This window comes from Tinamus guttatus, unplaced genomic scaffold, assembly GCF_059628265.1.
Source record: "Tinamus guttatus ecotype Peru unplaced genomic scaffold, ASM5962826v1 Tinamus_guttatus_pri_ptg000368l, whole genome shotgun sequence".
Lineage (NCBI taxonomy): Eukaryota > Metazoa > Chordata > Aves > Tinamiformes > Tinamidae > Tinamus > Tinamus guttatus.
The window spans coordinates 2,991,989-3,016,737 of record NW_028288902.1 but is presented as its reverse complement, the minus strand read 5'-3'; the positions used below and the strand labels follow the sequence as shown (position 1 = coordinate 3,016,737).

The window sequence follows — 24,749 nt, the reverse complement described above, 5'->3', positions numbered from 1 at the left end:
AGCTGGCATGAAGCAACCTGATTTAATGTTGAAGTTAGCCATGCCTTTACAGGACTTTGGATTTAGCAACCTCCACAAACTCCTTCCAGTCTAAGCTATTCAGTGTTTCCATGAAAAGTCTAAACACATGGAAATAATGTAAAATTAATTCTTTTGTACTTTTATGTGTCTGCTTCTTATTTGGAATAAAGAATGACCTGTAGAACAATTTCAGTCAGTACAGGAAGAAATAAAATGCTATTGGCTTTAAGTGATGACAAATGACCGCCCTGTAGTATAACAGGAGATGTGAAAACTGGACATGAAAAAGTGAAACTAGATTCCTACAAGGGCAGATCCCCTGCCAGCTGTGAGATGTAACCTTTGGGGAAATCAAAGGGGTGACTCAGTGTAATGCGTGAGGTGCCTGTATGGTGAGTAAATCAAAGGGGACAGGGTCACGGTCCGTTCTTTTTTCTCTGATCTGGCAGAGGATTTTGTTTTTGATTGCAGTACAGAACAAGAAATGGAACTTGAGTTCACAGAGGGACAGACTACTGACTGAATAGTCTTCAAAAAAGGAAAATAAAAGGTTCTTTAAACATTACAAGAAATAAAATCACAAATATAACTAACTGGGATACTTCTGTTTTATTCTTTTAGCAGTTCATCCACACTGTCCAACTTAATGTTGAGATTTCTCAATGAATTGATACATTTATCATGAATTTCATTATTTGATATTGTGAAGACTTCTGCTTCATAAATGCCAAAATGAAAACCTACAGATTTTAAACTAGCTAAACAGTTTTTAGCTAGAGTTAAAGTAAGCTGAGCAAAATGGGAAAATGGAATTTGAGAGAGCTTCTGGAATTGGTTTCATAAATAACTGATATTAGCAAATGTAGATCATTTGTTTCTGAAATCTCTAATCATATTTATTATAAGAGCTAAATATACAAAGGTAAAACTCAAAAAGATAGGAGTATGTTCTGGGCATTTCTTATATGCCAACTCTTATCAAATGACTGGCTCTAGACCCGGCTGTTCATTATAGACTGATTTCAAGTAATACAGAAGAGAAGCAATCTTCGCAATTTGTTAGTTTGTATATTGCTTGAAGTCTAGTTCTTTTCCATCTGCCGTGCAATCTGCTGCTGCTATTATATTATGAGAGAAGCCACCATACCCTCAGACCAGTTTCTGAGTTGTCGTGCCACATTTTTCTTCTGTTTCCTCTCGTGCCACATTTTAATTCCATTTCTTCATAAAGATTGGTGAGATTGGTAGCAAATTATTTCTTAGCACCTCCAGGAGTTTCCGTATCTCATTTGGTTTTATGGACTACAGCAAGACAGATAATCCAGTCATCTTCACCACAGACCAAATACACATAACACTAAGATATTCTCGTTTTTTTTTTGCTTGTTTGTTTTTCAAAAGTGATTAACTTTTAAATAACTTTTTCTCATATAATAATTTACTAATTCATTTTTATTTAGGGCCAGAGTACTGACTATGTATATGTATAAACTATAGAACAAAAGTATTTGCAGCAAAAATGTTTCAGAAGGTAGTTTAGTTTTTTAAGGATGATTTTTGGCTCTGTCACACTGTAGTAAAAATCTTCCACCTGAGGAACTGCCTGCTTTTCCAGGCTAGTAACGATAGCTTAGCAAGGGTGGCATGCTAATGCCATTTTTGGTCCTTATAAAACCCCTGCACCATCTGTGCCACTGCATAGTAATGCTGCAAACTTTCAATGCTCTTTCATTTCCTCGAAACAATGGCAGTTTTAGTCCCTGCTTATCTGCACACACCCTCATACAGAAAAGCAGGTAAGCACTAAAATAGCAGGATAAAGAGCTGGGACATGTACCTTTGTTTGAAACTCAGATTTTCTTTGAGTGCTTCTCTGGTGAAGAGCATCTTTCTGTTTTCCTTCTGATAGTGATAATTGCTCTGCAATGCTGAAATTCTGGATGGCTAAATCTTTACAAAAGAAACAGCAAAGTACAGCTGAATAGAAACACTCTTCCTAGAAACATCTGAGGATTATGATTGTGCCCTTTCCATTCTGGACTCTGGTCCTTCTTTCTTTTGAAATATTTTGTACTTGAAATGTATTTATGTTTTTTCTGCATGTTCCCATTCTGTCACTTCCCTTAAGGAAGATTTCGCAGACCAGATTTCCAGGCCTTATACCTTTCTTTCTCTCCCCATATTGCATTTAATTTGCTGTAGTCTTGGCTGATTGTTTATTGCTCTGTGGTCTTTGTAAAATTTAGGATTCAAAAACTGGGCACACTAGTGGATTAGTGGAATCCATGAAACAAGTGCAAAAGCTATTAGTGTTCATGTGCCATCCTCTCCTCAGCCCACATTCTAAAGCTAAACATTTCAAAAACTTTAATTTTGAAATCAAAACTCAAGGTTATTTTTACTTTGAGACCTGCAAAGTTTTACATTTTGAAAATGTCTTGCTTACTTCTTTTCAACATTTTACCAAAAAAAAGCCCATTTTTCTTCAAGTGATTTGACAATCTGCATAATGTGATATTTTAGAATAATAACTATATTGGTAAAAAACTTCTAACCATTTTTTTTTCTCATAGTAGCTGTTGGGAAAGAGGTAGAGCTTCCAGTAATGCTGGAAATCAGATGTCTTTTTATCTTATACAAAAGGTAATGTGAATGGATCTGAAACTGTCAGTTAAGATCTGTCTGTCAGGAAACCTGCTTCTAGCCTATAATGGATGTCTTCTCTGGCTCAGATATATCTGAAAAATCTCTACAGCAAAGCTTTGGAAACAAAAATGTCCAAAATAGAGATTAGCACACTGCTGTGTTGTATCACGCAAAAGCTTTGTAGCCTTCCTGGCAGCAGCTACACTCTTCTCAGATACCCACACTCTTCTCCGATACTACAGTCTTCTCCAATATACCCACATTTTGACATAATTTTGGTGCGAATTGTAAGGTAAATCATATATCAGTCTCCACTGCTTAAAAATGGGTGTCCATTTGTGGGTTGTGTTCCTGTGTAGTTTAGATTGCTGCTTCAATTCACACTTCATCCAAGAGGTTGAGTTAAGTTAAAAGCACAGACTGTCTGTCTAGCATTTGCTGTAGTGAAGCATATCCTCTTGTTCCAGTCACAAATATTTAACCTTTTACAACATGTTCTGGTGTTTGGTGAAACATTAGAAGCCCACTAGACCTTGCTGAAAAGTCAGTCCTCTGGCCACTTGCCATCTATCTATGGGTTATCAGTAGTTCCTGAAGGTAAAACTTTGAAAGAAGAACACAATACTGGCTTCACTCTTGAAATTCAGATCAGGTCTTTATAAAGTCTTAAAACATTGTCATTAACTAAGGAGGAGGTGTCCATAGCAAATTATCAAAAATGATTTATTGTCATTAAAAATGATTCTCACAAATTTAATCTAAATGTTAAGCTTACAATTTCTGCAGAGCCAGATCAAATTGTTTTCAGTTCTGACTGCTGAAAATCTGTCCGCAGACATTCTGGAAGCTCACGTCTTTGTTATTCAGTTTCGATTCATTAACATACTATTTATTTTGTGCAGTTGTCTATCTTTTAATTATTTTAATTTATAAAAATTGTTCATCAATGGCTCAGGGAGGTTTAATAATTTTAAAAATGATTGATATTTACGAATTGCATTTCCTGGAAATACTTTATAGAGTTTTTAGTAACATGATAAAATATATTTTTGCCCATTTGGGCTACTATTCACAAAGCCATTCAAAATGATTTCTGCCACTTGCAAATTATTGTAATTTCCCTTTGTGAATAGTAATAATGCTGCAGTTACAAGTTAATTCAGCATTATAATAATGCAGTTAATCTTTTCTGCAACCCCCTAAAACTGAATCTGATAGAAAATACAAAGGTTTTGCTGGAGTTCAGAAAAACTTGACACATTATCAAAGCACTTGGTTAGTATATTTATGTTGCATCATTAAGTTCCAAGTAAATAATGTAATTTTGTTTATGTACTCTCAAAAATATGAGCAATTCTTTTTTTTTAATTGAAGGGTTTTATTCTTTCAAATGGCAGTTCTGAGAATATTGCTGCACATCTGTCCTTACCCCTTCCTAGCTGTAAAAAGGTGTTAGCACCAGGAACTCGTGTGTGTAAACAGTTTCCCAGCCTGAGGAATCCTTGTCTTGTGTGGCATGACTCAAATATGGCCTCAACACAATTTTGCAAAGCTTAAAAACAAAGGGACATTCTCTTTATTTAAAATGAAATGTTTTGTTATACCTGTGTCTTGTTATATTGCTAGAATAACTCAAATATCCCCAAGGCATTGTCTTCTATATTGCATATTTTTCATTATTTTTAACTTTTAGAAACTATTTTTTTAAATGTCACTCGTGAAACAAATTATGTTCATCTTAAGATAAAGCAACACTAAAATGTCTAACAAAATGTTGGAAATAAGAAGAAAAAAATAGTTTAAAACATTTCTTTTAATGTAAGATTTTTGAAACTCTTGGTAATCGTCTCCTTTACTGTAGATGTGCTTAGTTTAACGTGCTGCTTGGCCACTTGTTGCGAAGCAGCGCGCGTTACCCTTCTCCAGATGCTTCGGGCTGCGATTGCAGGCCTTCGTCCTGCAGAATGTGTTACAGCATGATAAGTCAAGATCCTCTTTAAACCCTTCAAATGGGCATGCCCAAGGCAAGCTGTCCTATTTGTGTCCCTCAGCAGCTGTGCTGGCGTTATGGACTGTTTTACTTTAGCACCGTATCATGGTATACGGCAAACGCAGTGAATCAAGCGGCGCGTGACGTTAATGCTGCGTGACGTTTGCTCATAGCACAGTCACACAGAGTTAGCCGCAGAATTTTACTAGCCTGTTAAAAGAGACGTTAAAAGGGAAACAGTTCTTTAAACTTGATTGTCCGCTGAAACAGTTTGCCATAAACAATTTGTTATTTTTAGTAGTAAATAAATCTCTTAATCCTCTCCCAGAGTGACAAACAAGCCTGTAAATAAAGATCAAGGGAGAGTATTTTATTCCACTGTTGCAATGAAAGAACTTAAACAGTTGTTAGAGTTGAGGCAGAAACATCAACAGCTGCGTATTGTTAATAGAGCGGCGGTGCTTTTGTCTTGCGCGTGTGAGAGTGTGTGATGGGCTTGGAGAGGCTGAGCTTGGGATATTTACCTGGAAAGATCATCTGCCCCCACGATAGATTTAAGACTTCTTGAGACAACCTAGCCTTGTCTGAGCAGTGGATCCGTTTCTTGCTGATGAGAGATACATTGAGGTGCTGGAGTGTGTCCAAAGAAGGGCAATGAGGCTGGTGAAGAGGCTGGACCACGGACCTTCTGAGGAGTGGCTGAGGGAGCTGGGGTTATTTAGTCTGGAGAAGAGGCTCATGGGAGACCTCATTGCTCTCTACAACTACCTGGAAGGAGGTTGTAGTGAGGCGGGGGTCAATCTCTTCTCCAGAATAACTCTATATAGGACGAGAAAATGGACTCATGTTGCACCAGGGGACGTTCAGGTTAGACAGTAGAAAGAATTTCTACATGGAAACAATAGTCCAGCATTGGAACAGACTGCCCGAGGAAGTGGTGGAGTCACAGTCCCTGGCACTGTTCAAGAAATGTGGCACTTAGGGACATGGTTTAGCCCGCATGGTGTTGAAGAGCTTACAGGTATACTTGATGATCTTAAAGGTCTTATCCAACCATAAGGATTCTGTGATTCTAAGTGTTCTTTGGAAAAGGCATTTGAACCTGTGTGTCTGCTGCCTGTTAAGTTTGGTGCATTCACATCTCCTTTGTTAACAGATAGAAATGCCATTTACTGCATTTTTCAATAGGCTTCTCTTGTAGTTGAGTTCACAAAAAACTTCACAGGTGGAGGCAAGCCAAGTGGAGGAATAACCACTTTATGGATCTCAATCAATATAGGAAGTGAGCTTGGAGCAAATTACTTATTCCTGTGGAAAGGATGTTCCTGTACATGCCTAGAAGCAGAACTTTAAATGACCCGGGGGTTTAAAAGCCAAGTCTCTGGTGTGCTAGGCAGCTCTCAGGTCTGCAGACTGATGAGCAGAGATTTTCAGATCCACATTTCTGTTGCTTGATTTCAAAACCATGTATAAACAAGTTCCCAACCAGCAATGCTGAGATACTGCATCAGTCCATTGGTTTCAGGTGTTTTGCACTGTGCTGTGGAGCTACCTCCAGGGAGCCCCTCTGCGGTCAAACCATTGCTGGATTCTAGTTATCTCACTCTTGGAGAGGAGCCTTCAGAGCCTCCCACAGCCATTACCGCTTTGACACCTTGTCAAGAAAAAAACTGGCTGGTTCAGCGCCTCTTAATTCTCTCCATTCGGGTGTCACAGGAAAGGTGTCACCTGTACTGCCAGAGTAAGCACAGGGGATGTTTAGTAAGCACAGGGCCTGGCTGCTGTGCATTCGGGTCTTTTTTTCCTTTCAGGAAAACTGTCAGCTATTACTCTCTATGTTGCAGCTCTTGTACAGTCTGTACAAAAAACCTCTATAATCCAGCCCTGTGTTTTAGATACCCTGGAATGTGTTAAAAAGCCAGCTGAAGATGGGGTAAGGCCATGATGACATGCATCAATGTGCCTGAAATGACATTAGTTGCTACACTTTGGCAACTGAATCGTGCCCTATGTGACTAACCTCTCATTTATGGATCTAGGGAGATCAGATGTGTCTGGGTTGTCAGATGTGTCAATATCTGGGATTATCAAATGGAGTCCAGGATACGTCACGACACTAAGAAGGACCTAGTCACGGTAGCTTTTGCAGTGGCTTTTGGTGCATGAGAAGTTTTGGTACATGAAAAGTTGGTCCTACAGTAACATTAAGCAACTGACTCCTTTTTCCGGCATATCTACATTATGTAAGGATGAATCAAGCTCTACTTTATGCTTACTCTATTGACTAGGGCTCTTTTGGGAAGTTGGATCCATTGCTTATGCTTAAATTTAAGTATGTAACCTTCAGCTAAATCCTACCTTTAAATTCCTGTGATGAGCGGGAAAGCAGCACCTTAGGTTTGAGCATCAACCATGACTTTTTCTTCAGTACATGTAATAATGTTGGCAGCATCGCAGTGCCTTGAACATCTGTATCCAACTTTAAAAAGTGTTCCATTGGCTCTCAAGTTACAATCATTTTGTCAGCTGCCACAGCGTCACCCTTATTTGAATAAATCTTTTTGAAATTTTATTTTCTTTGAAAAATTTCTTTATGATAGTGCTTGTTTTACTCTTTGCCTATGTTGTGCACACTCTGCTGCTAAGTCCAGAAAAGAGATCTATCACATACTGTTCTTACATTTTTTTTCCATTTCCTTAGCTATTAACTTATCTTTTGCAACAATATGAACATATGCAGCAACCTGTGGTGGCATTTTTTGGACTCAGCTTTTAGAACTATGGGTCTTTCTGCTTCTGTCATCCATACTGGGCCACTTCTGTTCATGACATGTATGCTTACAGAACACAGTCTGCCCTTCACAGATACTGCAAGAATACATACATACAAGATGCAGGAAAAAGGGAATTCCAAATGTTTCCCAATTATAAAAGATCCGGGAGAGGCTATCTGGGAGATGTATGCTTGCCTGTTTTTACAGTTTTCCCTTGGTATCTTCTGTTGCTCTCTTTCGGAGACAAGACTTTGGCACATATAGACTTTATACTGACAGAGAGTAGCCATTTCTGTGTTCTTAAATCCATTTTTACCACTCAAAATGATCAGAGGATTGGTGATCTTATGAACTATATGGAACATAACTAAAAATAGCTTAAAAAAAGGTTGCTGTTTTAAGCCCAACAGAAAGTCAGCATTTATCTCCTAGTCAAATGACTAAAAAATAAATGTTATTTTTATTAGTGTCATACTAGCTAAAAGGTCCCCAATGTGTATAATCAAAAGAGCAATTAGTGTATGCAGTTTTATACTCTGTTATGAAACCATTCATAGACATTGATACTTTCTGCTCCAGAATATATGAAATTGCTTCTAGGCAGTGATATAGTACTATTCGGGGATTTGTACCAGCAAGATCCTGTATCCTGACAAAATCTTTAGGTTTTAGTAGGACTACTGAAGACAGTGGGATCAAATCACACTGATCCAGTTGCTCCTAGACATGCTAACGTTTGGCACATAATAATAGTAAAACTTAAATAATGGATAATACATTGTTCAAGGAAGTTGTTATATGCAACTGGGTCAGTTGTATGCATCCTTAAATATGCAACAATTATGTAAGCTGTATTTACAGGCTGTGAAATCTGTACCTTGAAAACACAGATTCCAACTGAAAAATTAAAATACAAGGGATACCGTTATTCAGTGTGTTAGCTCTTGAGGAGGATGATGTCTTCCTAAAACTATAAATGACCTTTAGTAAAGGAAATGAAGCTATGCCTTTTCCCCCCAAAATATTAATACAGCACAAGTAAATTTAGCTCCTAAATTGTCCTTATAGCATCATACTGAACTTCAGAGTACAGGTGAATTTACTGCATGATGTTTTAAATCCTACCTATATACTATTTAAGCAGAGTGGAGATGCTGTCCTTGGATTTAAATAAAATATACATATGAAATTATGATGCATAAAGCAAGAAACAGCAGCTTATCACTAAAATTCTGTAAAGTTTGCCTACAACATTGTGTTAAAAAACATGTAGTTGCATAACTGGTAGAGCTAAAAGTCAAGTGGATCAATTATGTTTATAAAGAGTAGTTAAAGATCTTCATTTTTCTTTGTAAAGATTTTGAAATGTCCCCAATTCAGTGAACATTGAAATTCTGTTTGTATTAAGGAAGAGTTAAAACATGTAAAATAGTTTACATTTCTAGATCTAATTCTAAAGCCTTTCCTGTCTTTTATTTAGCCTCTTCAAAGTGGACATGGGTTTTAAAATCAGATACACGTTTCCATTTCTAATTGAAATTGATTCATCCTGGTTCAATACTATGCCAACACTCAGATCTAGCAGAACAAGTGATTATGGAAAAAATGGGAAGTTTTTCATACTTAATCATAAATTCTGTTGCTAAAGCAAATTTTTAATAACTGAATCAAGCAAACATGTATAGCTTACAGTCTGCATTCTTGTTTCCACAGCGCATACATAATAACAGACTTCATGGGCATCAGGAATGAAAATTTTATGAAGGTAGCTGCAGTGGGAACCTGGATGGGAGATTTTGTCACAGCATGGATGGTAAGAAATATGATATTATTACATTTTAAAAGAAAAACAAAATATGTTTGTTGGTTTCAAGGGAGAGAGGAGCTGGGAGAAGTGGAGGAAAAAGCCGGAGTGTCTTGAAGCAACACCAGTATTTCAATCCAGATAAGTAGAGAATTAACAAAGGCTTAATGGTAGGGCATGTAATTAGTTGGAGTCCAAGAGAGTGTCAGTTAAGATGAATCAAAATACAACTTTGTTCCTTCTGCTGTGAGTGAAAACTTTTCACTGCCTTCTGTGAGGACAGAACTGTGTCCTTTCTCTATTATGAAACTAGCATAAAGACTTGACATAGAATGAAACAGTAGTGCCCCAAGTGAAACATATTTAGTGAAAAGGAGAAAAGAAGAAAAATTATCTGAATGATGTGATCAAGAAGGATGGAAATGAAAGAAAGAGAGCCGGTTACATCCCAGAACATGAATATAGCCTGCTTGAAGTGAAGCTATCAGATTGTTTGTCTCTAATTTAGATTTTAGAAGAGTAAACTCTCACAAAAGATAAAATGTTTTCATGAAGCTGCTTTTCACTTGAATTACTATCTTTAAAAGGTACTCTCCTGAAATACTGGCAATCCAAAGATCTATATATTCAAAGAAACAGCAAATGACAGCTAACTCTATGTGCAAATATGTTTTGATTGTTCTGGAAAAGCATTTTTTAAACATCAAGTAATGAAAAGTGAATGCATTTTTATTTTTTATTTTTTTAGTAAGATTAGATTTTTATGATTAAGAATTTTAACAGTTACAATTGTGACATAAATAGTTGAAATTAGTAGGATATTAATTTGAATTGGGGAAAGAAGAGTTCTATGATGTTTAAGATTACAGAATTGTTTTAAATTAATCTATTTTTTTTCTAATGATTCATTGACGCCTGAGTTTATTAATGCAAAATGAATAACATAAGATTGGAAAGGTTCATTAACACAGAGAACATTATCTGAGAGTGAATGTTTATCAAATATCATATTCAAAAGAATGGAGAAAAGATCTCAGCATTTGTAAAATGTAGCTAGAGACTGCAGCAATCTCAGTGTAAGCAAAGAAACAAGTCGGGGGAGGAATTTCAGGATTGTGGTATGTGTTAGGATAAAATATTATAGGAATAATTTGAAGTAGAAATGACTATGAGATTATAAGACTGGAGTCTCTAAGACTATAAGAATAATCTTAGAAGAGTCATTTGAGTTTCTCTCAATTTATCCTCCATGCATTTCATATTTGAAACTTACTGTACAACAGGCAAGGAAAATAAAGAACATCAAGGTTTTTGTCAGCATATTGTGCACTATGTGTCAGTGGCTCCTCTGAGACAAATTGTGTTTTATGAAATGGTGGCCATGAAAATTCAGTACATAGCAAATCATCTGTTCAAAGAAGCTTGCAGTACAAACTTTATAGAATTGGTACATTGACTGATGTTATCAATTAATGTGGATTTCTAGCAAATTAATAGTAAAATTCATGGCTACTTCTAAGCATCACTAGCTTCACACCTTTTTAATGCTCTTCCACAGTTTTAAACAAATATATAACGAAAAGTGATTGATGAGCTAAACTGAATTGAGAGGGATCATGTTCATCATGCTTTGGGCTCCGTTGGTAAATACTGCTCACACTGCATTAGGAAACTTTTTTTTTTTCTTTTCTTTTCTTTTTTGCTTGCAAAAGTATTGTCACGGGGAAACATGCAGCACTATATAAAACACATAAGCCTTAAAGTGATATGGAAATTGCTGAGCTCAAGGGATGTTAGAAGCCTGATCCGTTTGCATGTATTCAGAGCCTTCTCAGATCTTCTGAGCAATGGAGGCAAAACTAGATTATGCCACAGCAGGTTTCAGTGCTGGATGGGGTTGTCAATAAAGAACTCAGAGGGAGACCAGGTTTGGCAGAGGCAGTTCGGAAATGGTGGTGGTAAACTAGGCTCATTCTGTTAGTTTTCAGGAAGAGCAGAGTTCCTGGGAGAATCAATGGGTTTAGGAAATGTTTAGGGTGCAGGAAAGGAATTAATAGCTGTGATGGAGGCATGGTTGTGGAGTTAGGAAACTCAGTGGAATTTTAAGTCTCTGGGTAGGGACAAGGAGTTGACAAAGTTGTTTCTCTCCTCTCACACATATCTTTTCACCAGTATTACTTTGACTGCTCTTCTTCCCTCTTTTGGGGTATGTAGAATCCCACACTCAGACAGTTTGCTCCCTAGCACCAACAGATACCTTCCCCTATCCCATCACTACTTCCAGCCCAAGTCCTCTTCAATACTGTACCTTACCTGCTTGTGTCTGCTATATTGCTCAGATAAAGAAGAAAGATAAAGGTTGGAACAGAACAGAGACATGAAATGAAATGAAAAAGAAGGCTCAAAAAAACCCAGACATGTCAGGCCAAGAGGTATTAGTTTCAGAGGAGAGCATATGCCTTGGTAGAAACTTGCCACACAGCCTGAGCGTTTGGGTCATATAGTCACATGATAACTAGTCCCATATAGTCACGTAACTTGATAACTTAGATCACTGTGAAGAGCACTCATCTTTCCTCAACTTCAACAGTCCTATCCAGATGAAAATAAATTCTCATGTTGTTTATGGTATTTGAATTTGCTTGACACTCTGCATGCAAAACCCGGAATAGGAGTGATATCAAAGTGAATCAAATCATCTCTGGGATTACTGCTTATTATGAAGTCCTCCAGTCCTGTTTCGGAAAAAAAAAAAAAAAAAGGGGGATCTTAGTACATCTTCACATTCACTGTAGTGTTTCCATTTTCCAACGTTTAAGGAGTTTCTGCAAAGTCACTCACCCACCAGAAAATTAAAAAGTGGATATTGCCTTTGCTGTATCTGAACCATACTGGAATTAAGATCTTATTCTCTATTGGGAACTTTGGAAGTTAGCAAAGATAAAACAAAACAGATGGAATTCAATTTTCAAAATGAGTAATCAGTAAAAAATAATATTGCCCCAGTACAGCAAGAAGAGGTTTATTAAATCAGGAAAGTACTTTAAATGGGAAAATATATTTTAGATTGCTGTTTGTTTTGGATTTAAAAGGCAGAAGTGAACCCCCCATCACCATTTCTTAGTCCTTTGGCCAATTTGATGGCAGGCTGTGACTGAATTCCCAATAAAATCAGTGATACTCTTCTAGCGTGTAATGGAAGTGGGGCTGCACTGTAGCTGCACAAGGAGTGAGTGTGGGAAGAAGCTTCTTCCTTTGTACCTCCAGCTAGGAGCTTCTAGGACTTGTAACCATCCTTTCTGAAGTCTGTTGGAAGTGTTGGCTGTTCTAAATAGGACTGTGAAGGAGGGACTAGGTTCAAAACACTCTATCTGCACTTTTTCATCTTTGCAGGCAGGGAAGTATATACTGCACCTGCTTCGACATGCTCTTCTGCACTCATATAATGTGCATTCTGTTATCATAGACAGTGGTTTAAAGGCAGAAAGCACAGGGTTTGGCACAGCAGAATAGCTTTGAAAAAAGGTTGGATTTCACCCAGACAAGCCCATAAACCGGCAATTAGGGCCTTCTTTTGGAAGAATGTGAGCAGGTTGAGGAAGGAACTGATTCCAGGCTAAAATTTCTGACAGTTAATTTTGGGTAGACTCCTGACCATCTCTGTAAAAACAAATAAGCTGCTGCAGCTGTGAGGCCCAGGCCTTGAGTGCAGATAAAACATGCTCAAGGGAATGCCTTCAGGAGTGGATGGTATTGCTGTAGAAGGCAGAGCACATCGAGAGTCTCCTCCATCCTTTGCAGTCTCCTGCTGAGGTAGGAACACCCCTCTTTCCTGCTTTTTTCCAAACATTGTCAGCTTTTAGACTGCTAATACTGTTGCTTTCAGTCTTCAGGTTTTGTGAGCTCTCTGAAGGTCACATACAGGCATTGTGCTATGAGTGGTACTTATACCACATGGAGAGATTTGCACACCTACCGCTATTGCTGTTCTAGACAACTAGTCTGTCTGGGTGGTCCTTGACGTGGTTGACATCAGCATTTGATGTTCTTAAGTGAGCATGTCTCCCTGAAAACAAAGTAGGAATCAGGTTCTAAATCTGTAGATCCATGAAACAAAGCTTTTTTTTTTTTTTTTTCTTTTTCCCTGCCCTGTCATGTGCACTCGGTTAGAGTTCAGGGTGCATCCATAAGAACTCAGCAATCATACCTGGTCAGACCAAAAATACATCCAGGCTAGCATTCTGCCTCCAACTGCAAGTATAAGCAGAAGCCTATATAATAGTAGGAGCAAACTAATCTTATATGATAGTTTCCTCTGATTTCCTTTGAAACTGCGTATGTTTTTGTTTTTAATGAAATATTTGCTACTCTATACTTGCCCAATCTCCTTTTCAGTCTAGGTACTTTTATAGTATCCACAGTATTCACTGGCAATAAGTGGTTAATGTATAAGCAATTACTCACCTTCTTTTGTTTGTTTGTTTGTTTCCTGCTAACTTTGTTTGATGCCTTTACTGAAGAGACAGCAAAAAATATATCCTTGTGCTCTTTCTTACTGTTGTAGCCATGTATCATATTCACTCTAATTCATCTCTTTTTCAGATTGATGAACTCTAGCTTAATAACTTGTTTTGCCTGAACGAGCTGTGCTATTTGCCCTTCTTTGGACATTTTTTTTTGCAGTTTTGATATATGTCCACTTTTTTTTTTTTTTTTTAAACAATATGGAATACTAAGAAGATGTTTTCATGGTACTGGAACCTCAAAATTTTGCTTCTGGGCTATAATAGTTAGCTCAGGGTCATCATTTTATATGTTAAGCTAGAATTATTTTTTTCTGTGCCTCAATTTTTATTCTTCTACAATTTAATCTGTTATTTTATTAGCCAATGAGTTTTTTTCTCATAAAAGCCTCCCTGAGTTTTTCACCATCAGCTCGCATCTTTATTACTGTGAATAACTTAATATCATTATAAAACTTTCTCATCTCACTGCTCATCCTTTGTACTAAGTTGCTTGGAAATGTAATGAACAGCTGCATTCACTGCACAGGACCTGACTGCCCTTCCTTCCTTGGCTGCCTTTGACTGGTTATTTATCAACATAAAGACCTAAAGCTCTGGCTGTTGGGTTCCCATAAAGCCTTTGCTGAGGGACTTGTCAGAAGCCTTACAGGGAAGTTCAAGTTAAGCTTTTTCAGCCACATCTTCTTCATCTTTTGGGAGATCTGAAAAGAAAGAGAGGTCCCTTATTTTTGGTGCTTTGTAGACCTCCTTTAGAAATCCTCTTGTGAAATATCTCCCTGCCTGATACTGAGGGAGCAATTTGGCATTCACAGCCTCAGTGTTCCACCCTGCCATAATACAAGTAGCTAAACAGTGCTGGGTGGTCCTGGAAGTGATGTTTGTACAAAAGTCCCAACTCAGGAACTATGAATATGTAGAATAGTTTGTAGCCATCCTCAGCTGGCTTGTCAGTAAAAGACAAAGCTTTCTTTCTAGCAACAGGCTTAGTATATTCATTTTCCCTCATTTTCATTCATTGCTTCTTTCTTTTTCTTTCAAAACCCTTTTATCTTGTGACCAGGGTGCAGGCACAATGGCTCACACTGCACAGGTGAGCAAAAAATGAAGGAAGCTCTTACCTTGCTGTTGTTGTTGTTGTTATTTACATTGTTACATGATTCTGAGCACTTTTTCTTTTTTTTTTTTTCTATCATAATTTTGGACACAAGCGTCTTCATCTGCTTAAGTCTTACTTTGAATCTGGTGCCTTTTTGGCCTTTCTTCTCCCCTGTCTTACAGGCAGGGAATATATTTGCTATAATTTTGCATAGAAATGTTTAAGAGCAGTAAATGTACACTTGCTTAGCTCCTCATTTTACCTTGTAAATACTGGTGTTTACTTCCCTTGTAAATCTACAACATAAAGCTTTAATATACTATATAGCATAGAGTGAAGGAAAGGAGCACATATATTAAACTTTAATAAACCCATAGCTTGATGTTATCTTCTAATAAATATCTAGCACCTGTAGACTGTGGTCTCTCCATTAAGCAATTTTTGGTGGCATGAGATTCCATTGACAAGAGTTTTAACAGTTTTTGGAGATGTGTATTTTTGACTGTTTTGTTGCCATCATGATTCTGAAAAACATCAGATAGCTGTAGAATAGGAGAACAAGATATTACATGAACTTGAAGTGCTTCTTCTGTGTCTGGTAAGGCAGAACATTATTCTCATCCTCATTTGCTCTGAGGCATGACTATCCATTTTGATATCCTAGGAGTATGATATCCTCGAAGAATGATTCACTGCCACTAGGCAAAAATTAGGTTAATTTACCTTTTTGTTCTTATCTCAGGATGTGTATGTGGTGTTAGGACACATTCAAAGTAGCAATCTTGATGCTATGAAAACTCATGTTGCTGACAATGGCAGGTGCATGAAACCACTGCAATGCAAATAGGTGGGAAATAAAATACTAATGTGGCTAAAAATGCAGCTTACTTTAGTAGAGGACAGGAGACCCATTTAAAATATGCGTGAGACTGAAAGAATAATTTAACTGTCTGAGACATATTGTTCTGCAAAGTATAGTATATTGTTTTATCCGCAAGCAGTGAAAAATTCACCATTTTGACACACATTCCAAGACAGGTTGGAGAGTGAGAAGTCTTGAATGACTGACATCATTTCTAAGTTATGCCTCTGTCAAGGATTTGGCATGACAATTCAGATTATGATCAGTGTCAATCTTTTTGATTGTTTCTGTTCCACTGACATATCAAATGACAAAATAAAACTGTAATTGAATTTGCTGTGGCATCTGAAATACTGTATAGCTAACAACTCTGCTGTACTTCAGTAGTGAAAATGAAATTAAACCATGAAGCATGAAATGGAAGGAGCATGATATATGTTGCTAAAGTCACTTGCCGGTACTGCATAGGAAGGGGACTAATAACACCACTGGAGGCAACAGGTTTCTGTCCATTCAGAATATCAGGCACAATGCTGGCTGCACTTTTACTTCTGCATTTCTGTTTTTTGTTTTCTTTCCTTCTCTTAAGGGCCTACTCAGTTTCAAAGCCATTCTATAGCTAGTTGTTCTATCTCCATATGATAACCCACAAGTAAATTCATGGAAACTCAGGGGTGTTCAAACAGTCAGTCATGGGAGACTTGCTAATGTTGTATTTTCAGTGTTTTGGCGGAGAAATATTCTTATTCCATATTCGTCCTCATGGGGTGATACTTAGTTACATAAGGTGGGCTGTACCTGTGTCATATGAGTTCATCCAGTGGTCCAATCATGTCTGATCATGCTATTATTTATTCATTGATTGATAGTGTAGCCATCTGTTCGTGTGCTCTAGATTATAATTATCTGCCTCTTCCATCTTTTCCTTTTTTTTTTTAATTCTCCTGTTAGCTTCTCATTTGAATTCTGACCAGGCATTGCCAGAGGTATTACTTCATCGCTGTTATTTCATCTGTTTTCCAGACAGTGAATCCCTTCAACTCAATCCCACAGCAGGTAATCTTTATTATATGAAGGTAACCATTTTCTGGGCTTTAAAACATATATTTGATAGAACATATGCTAGCATTGGAGGACTCAGGATTTATTTTTAAAGGAGGCTACAGTCAACTCTACTTCAGAGCTCAAGAGTAATAATTTGGAGGCCTCCGAGTTGTGCCCCCAAATTTATACTAGGGTTTCTCTAAAGCAGCACATATGTGTCTTGAAATAATTATCTCACAGTTTTCTCTAAAAGCAAAAATCATAATAGAAGTTCTTTCAAATATATGGAATTTTTTCCTTGCTATTTTGAAAGCATTTGACATTTCTAGTCTGTCCGGATCATCGTCGCTTTTCCACCATGTCCATTCCTGTCAGTTTAGTAATTCTGAACCTGGCAAACACTGTAGTAAAACCCAAAATGTATTTGGAGCCTGTCAAGAGGGCATGGGTTATTCAGAAAGAAGCTTCCTGATTCATCTGACACTCTCAGTACCTGTTGAGTGGCTTTTGAAGAGTCCAAGCAATAGGTCATAAATACTTGAATGTGAGGGAATTCATATGTTCCCATCTTGGCAAAATAGTTTGGATAACAACAGCTAATATGAGAGCAACGTGGGTATAAAGAGTATGTGTGAATGTAGTACCTAGACCATCTTAGAGGGTGTTTGCCAAAAACCTACTAATACTGAAGAAGATGACCATCAACTGGATTAACCAGTAAACAGAAAATCACTAAGAGACTTCTAAAAACTGGGCCAGTTGAAATCCACTTGAAATGAAGTATAAACAAATATGAAAATTTGAAAGAGATGAGAGAAAAGGGTAACAGGCAAAATCTAGTTTGACAGTGCCGGAAGTTGTTCCACCAGTATCATGAAGTCTGTGTAGGCCAGACAGAGCCTCTGCCCTTACTAGCTGTTATGAGCATCCTTCATCCAACTAGCGGGCTGACTTTACATGCTGCACTGAACAACAATCCTCATAGAATTATAGAATCATTAAGATGGAAGGGACCTCTAGAGGTCACCTAGTCTGACCCCGCTGCACAGACAGGGTCACCTAGAGCATGTGGCACGGGATTGCATCCAAGTGGGTTTTGAATATCTCTAGAGAAGGAGATTGCACAACCTCTCTGGGCAATCTCTTCCAGGGCTCCATCACCCACACTGTTAAAAAAATTCTCCTTAAGTTCCTATGGAACTTTTGGTTTGTGCCCATTTCCTCTTGTCCTATTGGTGGCCACCAGTGAAAGAGACTGGCGCTATTGTCCTACTCCCTCCCTTAGCGTATTTATAGACACTGATCAGATTCCCTCTCAGCCTTCTCTTCTCCAGGATGAACAGGCCCAGCTCCCTCAGTCTCTCCTCACAGGGCAGATGTTCCAGGCCCCTGATCATCCTTGTAGCCCTGCACTGGACTCTCTCCAATAGTTCCACAAGTAGTTCCTCACCTTGAGCCTGCGTTTGTGATCTTCAGGGATGCTTGTTCGCCACTGTATGAATTAGCAAGTTGCAGGGAGCAACGCCAGCAAACATAAAGCACACATAAAGTTGTAGGACCTGCATCTGTGGCAGGAAGTGTGTTCAAATGTGGAAGGCTGTGTGTACTAGTAATCTATACTAATAGAGAGGAGATATGCACCAATAACTGTGTGTGTTGATTAGAACTATTGGGGCTTGGTCTTTAAAAATTGTGGCTGTTTGTTAGCATTTGGTAAGTGTCTAGCATTGTGGTTTATCTGTTATAGACCTGATATTGATCCTGAATCTATAGTTCACTAGTTTCTTCTTAATTTTTTGTCCTTAATAAGTCAATAAGCCAATTTGATGTTCTTTAAACCACATAAGTTGAGCCATTTTTCCATGTGACACTTGAACATCTTCAATAAAAGACTATGTTTTTGTTTGTATTGCAATTTTGTCTAAACAGTTATCAGTCTTCTTTGAGCTAACTTAAAAGATTCTATGAGAATACTGCCCTGTTATCCACTTTACAAGAACACATGTCCACCATTACTAGTGATTTTGTTCCCTGTTTGGTGAAGGACCTCAGGAACTGCACTCTGTTCCTTGAACATCTTCACTCAGTCACCCAAAAAAGGACAGTTTCCATTCTCGTTACACAAGTGACAGAGATGTTGCTTTGCCTTACGCTTCTCTGGACGGTGGGAACAGCAACACCAGAGGAAGTTCAGTGCTTTCATCTCCGTAGTGGTTGACCCATTCTTCCTCCTCCAGATAGTACCTTGATAGCCCTTTTAACATCACTGCCTTATTCTCTGTATTTAATCATGTCTCCTAACCTTAAGGGTGTCTATTTTGACACAACCACCAGGATCTGTTGCATTTTTACTTCAAGATGGATCAGGACAATTCTTAGTGCTCCGAATTCCCAAAGTCTTGTCTTTACCTGGGTGCTAGCAGTGGCAGCCATGAAAATCATTGCAACGGTAGAAGGAATCACCTCATACTAGACTTCCTCTCAGACAGTTGCAGGCTTGGTTTCTCTCAGTTTATTCTCCAGGCAAATATATGTCCAGTCTTTGGGCGATGATTTTTCTTAAGGACAGAGTGTTACAACCACAAATCAGCAAAGGAACAGAGTCCTGAAATACAAGAGAGCAGAACACACTTTGAGTTTTCATTCTCCATGTCTTAATGATGACTCACAACACTAACACTATGGTACCCTGTGAAGCAAGCTGATGATAGTACTCATTCTTTTAGAAATGATCTGTCAACTATTGGTTTAATTGATATGTGATTAGTATTCCAGACATTCTGACACACTTTACTTTTAGTCCAGAACTGGCAATTTAGAAGAGTAGTCTCAGAATGGATCTTCCAGGATTAGATCATTCCACCTTTGTCTTTGTAATATCAGATGTGCTTCCACACAAGATAGTGAGGTGGACAATGCATGGTTTTACCGCAGGAATTCAGCAGCTTCATGTTGACTGGAGAATTCTGATTATTATTGAAAAATAGCCAAGGCTCTCAACCCTGTTCTCCATCTTAACTTAATTTTCTGGTAGAGCTAATAAAGGAAAAGCATAATAAATGATATAATAAAATTAATATAATAAAATACGGTAATGTAATAACAGCTTTCTTCTCTGTAAAGATCTGGTTCTCAGAAGAATTCGAATGTGGTGCTGAATTCTCTTGTAAGCTCACTGTTTCACCTTAATGATGCTTACTTCTACATCTTCACTTTTACATCTTTTGATGAAAATATCTCTCTTCATGGCAGATACCTTCTACAGGAAATTATGTAAGATGCAAGTATACATGGATGTTTCTATTCTCTAATATGGTTTTTCTTCTTGGATCTGTTCTCTCTAGAAACAACCCTAAACCATTGTTCTTTGGCTTCCAGCTTCCAATTTCTTCCCCAGTCAGAAAATTTAATATACTTGTTATTTATTCCCCCGTACATCTCATATTCATAAGCCGAGTCACCAAGGTATCAAGATGGATGTTTCTTTTTTAGAGTTGCAAAGACCAGAAATTCCCTTTCTTTCTTTTTCCTTTTTTTTTTTTTTTTTTTTTGGTGAATAACTGACAAATCCAAAAGGATAGATTGCTGACACCTCACTCAGGTGCCAGCCTTTTATGAGATTGTTTTGGAGCTTTCCTCTGTTGTTGGTGCACTCTTCAATTATAACTTAAGTTACATTCCTTCTGGAAAGCATCTTTGCTTCTAGCATTAACCACACGATCACCAAGAGCTTTCTTTATACTTTCATGAAGCCATATGCCATGCAGGTGCCCATATTTGATGTGGTCATTAGTTGGGTAGGCTTAATGTTTTTCTATACGCTACTTTTCTGCTCAGCATCAGCCATATTCCAAGTAGACAGATGCCTGGGGGTAAAAAAAGGAGACTGTCTGGTAGCTGGAGCCTTTTGGTATGTGTGGGCCTTGGGTGCATTTATTTTCCACCCTCATCACACTTCTGCAGAAGTGTTCCATCTAATGTTTGCAGATGTTTGTGATGTAGATAATGATATTTAAACAACAACTACTGTTGGAGTTCTGTAGGCAAAAATGAACTAAAAGAACATGTGCTGAACAGCAGTGCGCTCTTTCAGAAAAACCTGCTCCTTTGTGCTATCTATCTCACTCGTATCACAGTAGTGTGCGTTCACGTTTGAATTGTGTGTTTTGAATAGTCCTGTTGCTGGTTGATAACCTTTTTTTACTGTTTAGAAGCTGCAGTTGCTTATATAAAGGCAAGACTTAATCCAACAAAGATATCCAAAGATATCCAAAGGAAGGGATAGTAGATTAATAGATTTGTAGTTGTATATTTTATCCAGCCACATGGCTATGGATATAGTTTTTCTTGGTTGTTGGAGCAGAGGGAGAGAGAAATTTTGAGTATTCTTTTTCCAGTTAGCTTGAATAAAAGACAACATATACCATAGACAACATTATCCCGAAGCACAGTGTTATTGCATAGTTCTGTGTGAAGATACTGGAGAAGGAAAAACCAACAGCATTCAACCTATTTCAAGAAATCAGTATTAGAGCATACCACTCATTCCTCTGAAGTAACATCCTGCATCCTACAACGATCACTGTGAGATGGTCATAGTGAAGATTCTTGTGGCACTCTCTAGGAAGGTGGAGAAGACAAGACGTGAAAGGGGGAGACACTCTCTACGGAAACCTTCAACAATTAGAGTGGAAACCCAGCTACTGTCAACCAGGGTCACCACAGGGTGCTTTACCTTCAGATGCCTGTCTGAATGCTACATAACCAAAGCAAGAGAGCAGTTTCCTCCTAGGAAGGCAAAGAGACAAAAAGTAAACTTGTGTAGGAATAGGCTATGTATTTTCTTCCACAGGAAGAGTATAGGAGAAGGCTCAGGAGGTGCAGAGAAGTGAGAGAGATGTTTATTGTTTAGAAGCTGCATGTTTTATATTGAGTGCCCTGAAATACACAACATTCTTCCTGAGAATTCGTAACTTGGACTGTTTTTTTTTTTAAAAAAAAAAAGCCAAAATCATTTTCTTTGCTTTTTTTTTTTTCAGATGTCATGTAGAGTGTGATTTTCCAGTGTTATCAAAATGAAATCTTTGCTATCTCTTGTCAGGATTTCTGGGAAAACTATGTGTGATAAGATTCTGATTATCAATCAGTTGTTATTGATTTTGTGATTAAAACACAGAGAGTGTTTCTGACTTTGTCTTAATGCTTTCTTACACTGTCTAAAAAGACTTAAAAACAAACTAATGCAAGATGTACAATCTGCAAATCAGATGAGAGTTCTGCAAAAGTGGTCAGAAAATCCATACCTTCTTGCCCAGGAAGACTGCTCAGACATAGTGTGCCTCACTGATTTCAGTGGTTAGTGAAAATTTCATGATGGCTTTTCCCATCAGCTGAACTATTCCAGGTGGAAGGGGGATGCATAACTCGAACATTTATGCAGTAGTGTTTTGAAGTTTAAGGTGATTCTCTTCTGACTGAAAATGAAGCTTAATACATTTCTTTTTTATCTTACACCCATCTATGTGTTTTATTTTGAACATAAAGTTTCTTTTCATTCCAAGACTCTACTGATAGGCATTCTGAAAACTCTAGGGTTCTGAGATACTTCAAACATGAATGAAGGATACGTCAAATATTGACGTGAGCTTTTCTGTTCTCCAGATGTTGTAGGTGAAAGATATGACTCCATCTTTTTCAAAAGACAAGATGGAAGAGAGAAAATACACTTTCCTACATCTCAAATCTTGTCCAGTTGATTTGTTTTGTAGCTTTCCTTAGCCATACAGTTAGAAACCTGTGAGATTTGGAGTTTCGGATTAGAACTGCGCATGCTTCTTGATGATAATGATGTGAACATTTATGATGATTACATGTAGTTAAACTCAAATCAGAACACCATAATGCAGTTTTGCATTATGACATGAGGTGCTTAGAAACTGTGAATGAGTGGGTGTCAGAAGTGCTGCAGAAGTGGGCTGTAGAAGTAATATATTCTGACTGAAACTCTTTGAGCACATATGGCAAATGTATAAGTTGGAGTGTCTAAGAAGGACAACTCCTGTCTAAAACAGTTGTTTCATTCTGTATTTGACTGCATGAACAAACTTGTTTCACTGAATGCTAAAAAAGAACTTTCTTGCTAGAATTGTAACTGAAGTCATTACCTCAATAAGTCTCCCAAGATGTAGAAAGAGAAATTCTATAATGGAATGAGAAGAGAAAGCTTGGTAAGTGTTATAAACAAATATTTACTTGACCATGCAAATTTAGCTGAAGACTTTTAGTCTACTAAATGTGTTGTGAAATAAGACCCTTAGTATCCACATGGAGAGATTAGCAGCAGATGGCAGTGGTACACAGCAAAGCTTTTCTTTAATTCTAAATTCCTTCAGGGTTTGTAGGATGAACTACTGGAAATTCTGTTAATCAAAAAGTGGAAGGAAGGACATTTTATTATGAAAAAACATATCACAGCACTCTTAACAAAATATTGCATAAAATCAGTGCTTCCATACAATAGAGAGCACATTTAAGGCTGGTAAAATAAGAAAGAAGAGACTACTGCTAGTCCTAGACTGCATTATTTTGAAGGATGGGTGTTCAGCCAAGTAACTTTATTATGAGGTTGAAAATAGAAGCTGTGGCTGTATCTGGTGTCCATTTTCCTTCTATAAAGACTATGTCTTCTCTCCACTCTCTTCATTTCACATTCCCTAGAGTGAAATCATCATCTCTGAAATCAATGATAAATTCCTATTGTCAGTATTTCATCTCTGATGCTGTTTTATAGAGAAAATACATTTAGACTCTGGTCAGAAAGAAATACTTTAAATGCCCAGGGTATCAGAGTGCCATTTATTTTGTGCTGAAGTATGCCTGAAAATAAAGGAAGGTTATTCTCAGAACAACTTCAGTATCTATAATATGTATCTAAGTATGGAATAAGTAGGTATGCCCTAGATAACTCAACCCATACATTCTTAAGAGTAGTACATCAGAAGAGCAATTAAGCAAGCGCTTGCATAAATACAATGCAGACTTAATTTTATTGTGTAGTATTGGATACAATACGAATTTATTGTAATATGATGTGAGAGGTCTTCTCTTAATCCACTCTGCTAAGAAAATTTTAGAATCTTGCATCAAACTGAGTCAGGATGAATGGCTTTTAAGTGAAATTACTAACTCTGTCCTGAATATAAGGAAAATGGCAGTAAAACTGAATCTAAAATGGAGAAACCTTAGGAAATGTGAAGCTTAGACTTAAATTACTCTAGTCAAAAGGTCATATTTTTGATACCCCTACTTTTGATTATGTTCAAGAGACACTGGAGACTCAACATATTCAAGGACAGTTTCTAGAAAAAAGTCAAATAGGTTCTAGGCTTCAGAAAACTCTTTGTTACCAAAACCCAAGTTTAAATTTGTTGCAGTTCTGCTGAGTGCAGCAAATGCAAAGAACACAATTGCTCTTTAAAAACTGAGATATTTAAACAAAAAGATTCAGTAGCTTTGCATTAAAATTCATTTTGAAACTTCATTTAATAAAAAACTAAGTAAGATCAGTTTAATCTTGTCTTGGTTTCTTTTTATTGTTATTTTACATGACTTGAAAAGGGAACTTCAAGTACTTTTTTAAATGGATAGAAAGATTCTTGAATTTCACTTAAACTTCTGTAAGTACCTTTAAAACCTCCATTAAAAAGCTATTTTTGTAATTTCTTACAGTACTACGCTTCTCCAAATCACAAAAGAAATCATTGCCTCCTACACTGGCAGTAATAAAAAAGGGTTTGCATATTGCAGACATTAGGGATTGATCTTTATAGCAACTCATGTAGATAGGTATGCTAATTCTCCTTTTCTCCTCCCACCTCTTGCCACTCTCCGCCCCTTTTTTACATAGAGAATCGAAGCAGAAAAAAGAGGAAAAGGAAACTTGTTAAGTTTTTTAAGGCCAAATTAATCAGATATTATCTGCAGATG

General features: G+C 37.4%; 1 protein-coding gene across 1 annotated transcript in view; it reads left to right on the top strand.

Annotated features, from left to right (window-relative positions):
- TMEM117 (transmembrane protein 117) overlaps positions 1-24,749 on the top strand; it is a 189,658-nt gene that overhangs the window by 71,284 nt on the left and 93,625 nt on the right. The window contains exon 4 of the mRNA XM_088530378.1: positions 9,145-9,244. Coding sequence (XP_088386504.1) covers positions 9,145-9,244 — 100 coding nt within the window. The remainder of the gene's footprint in view (positions 1-9,144; positions 9,245-24,749) is intronic.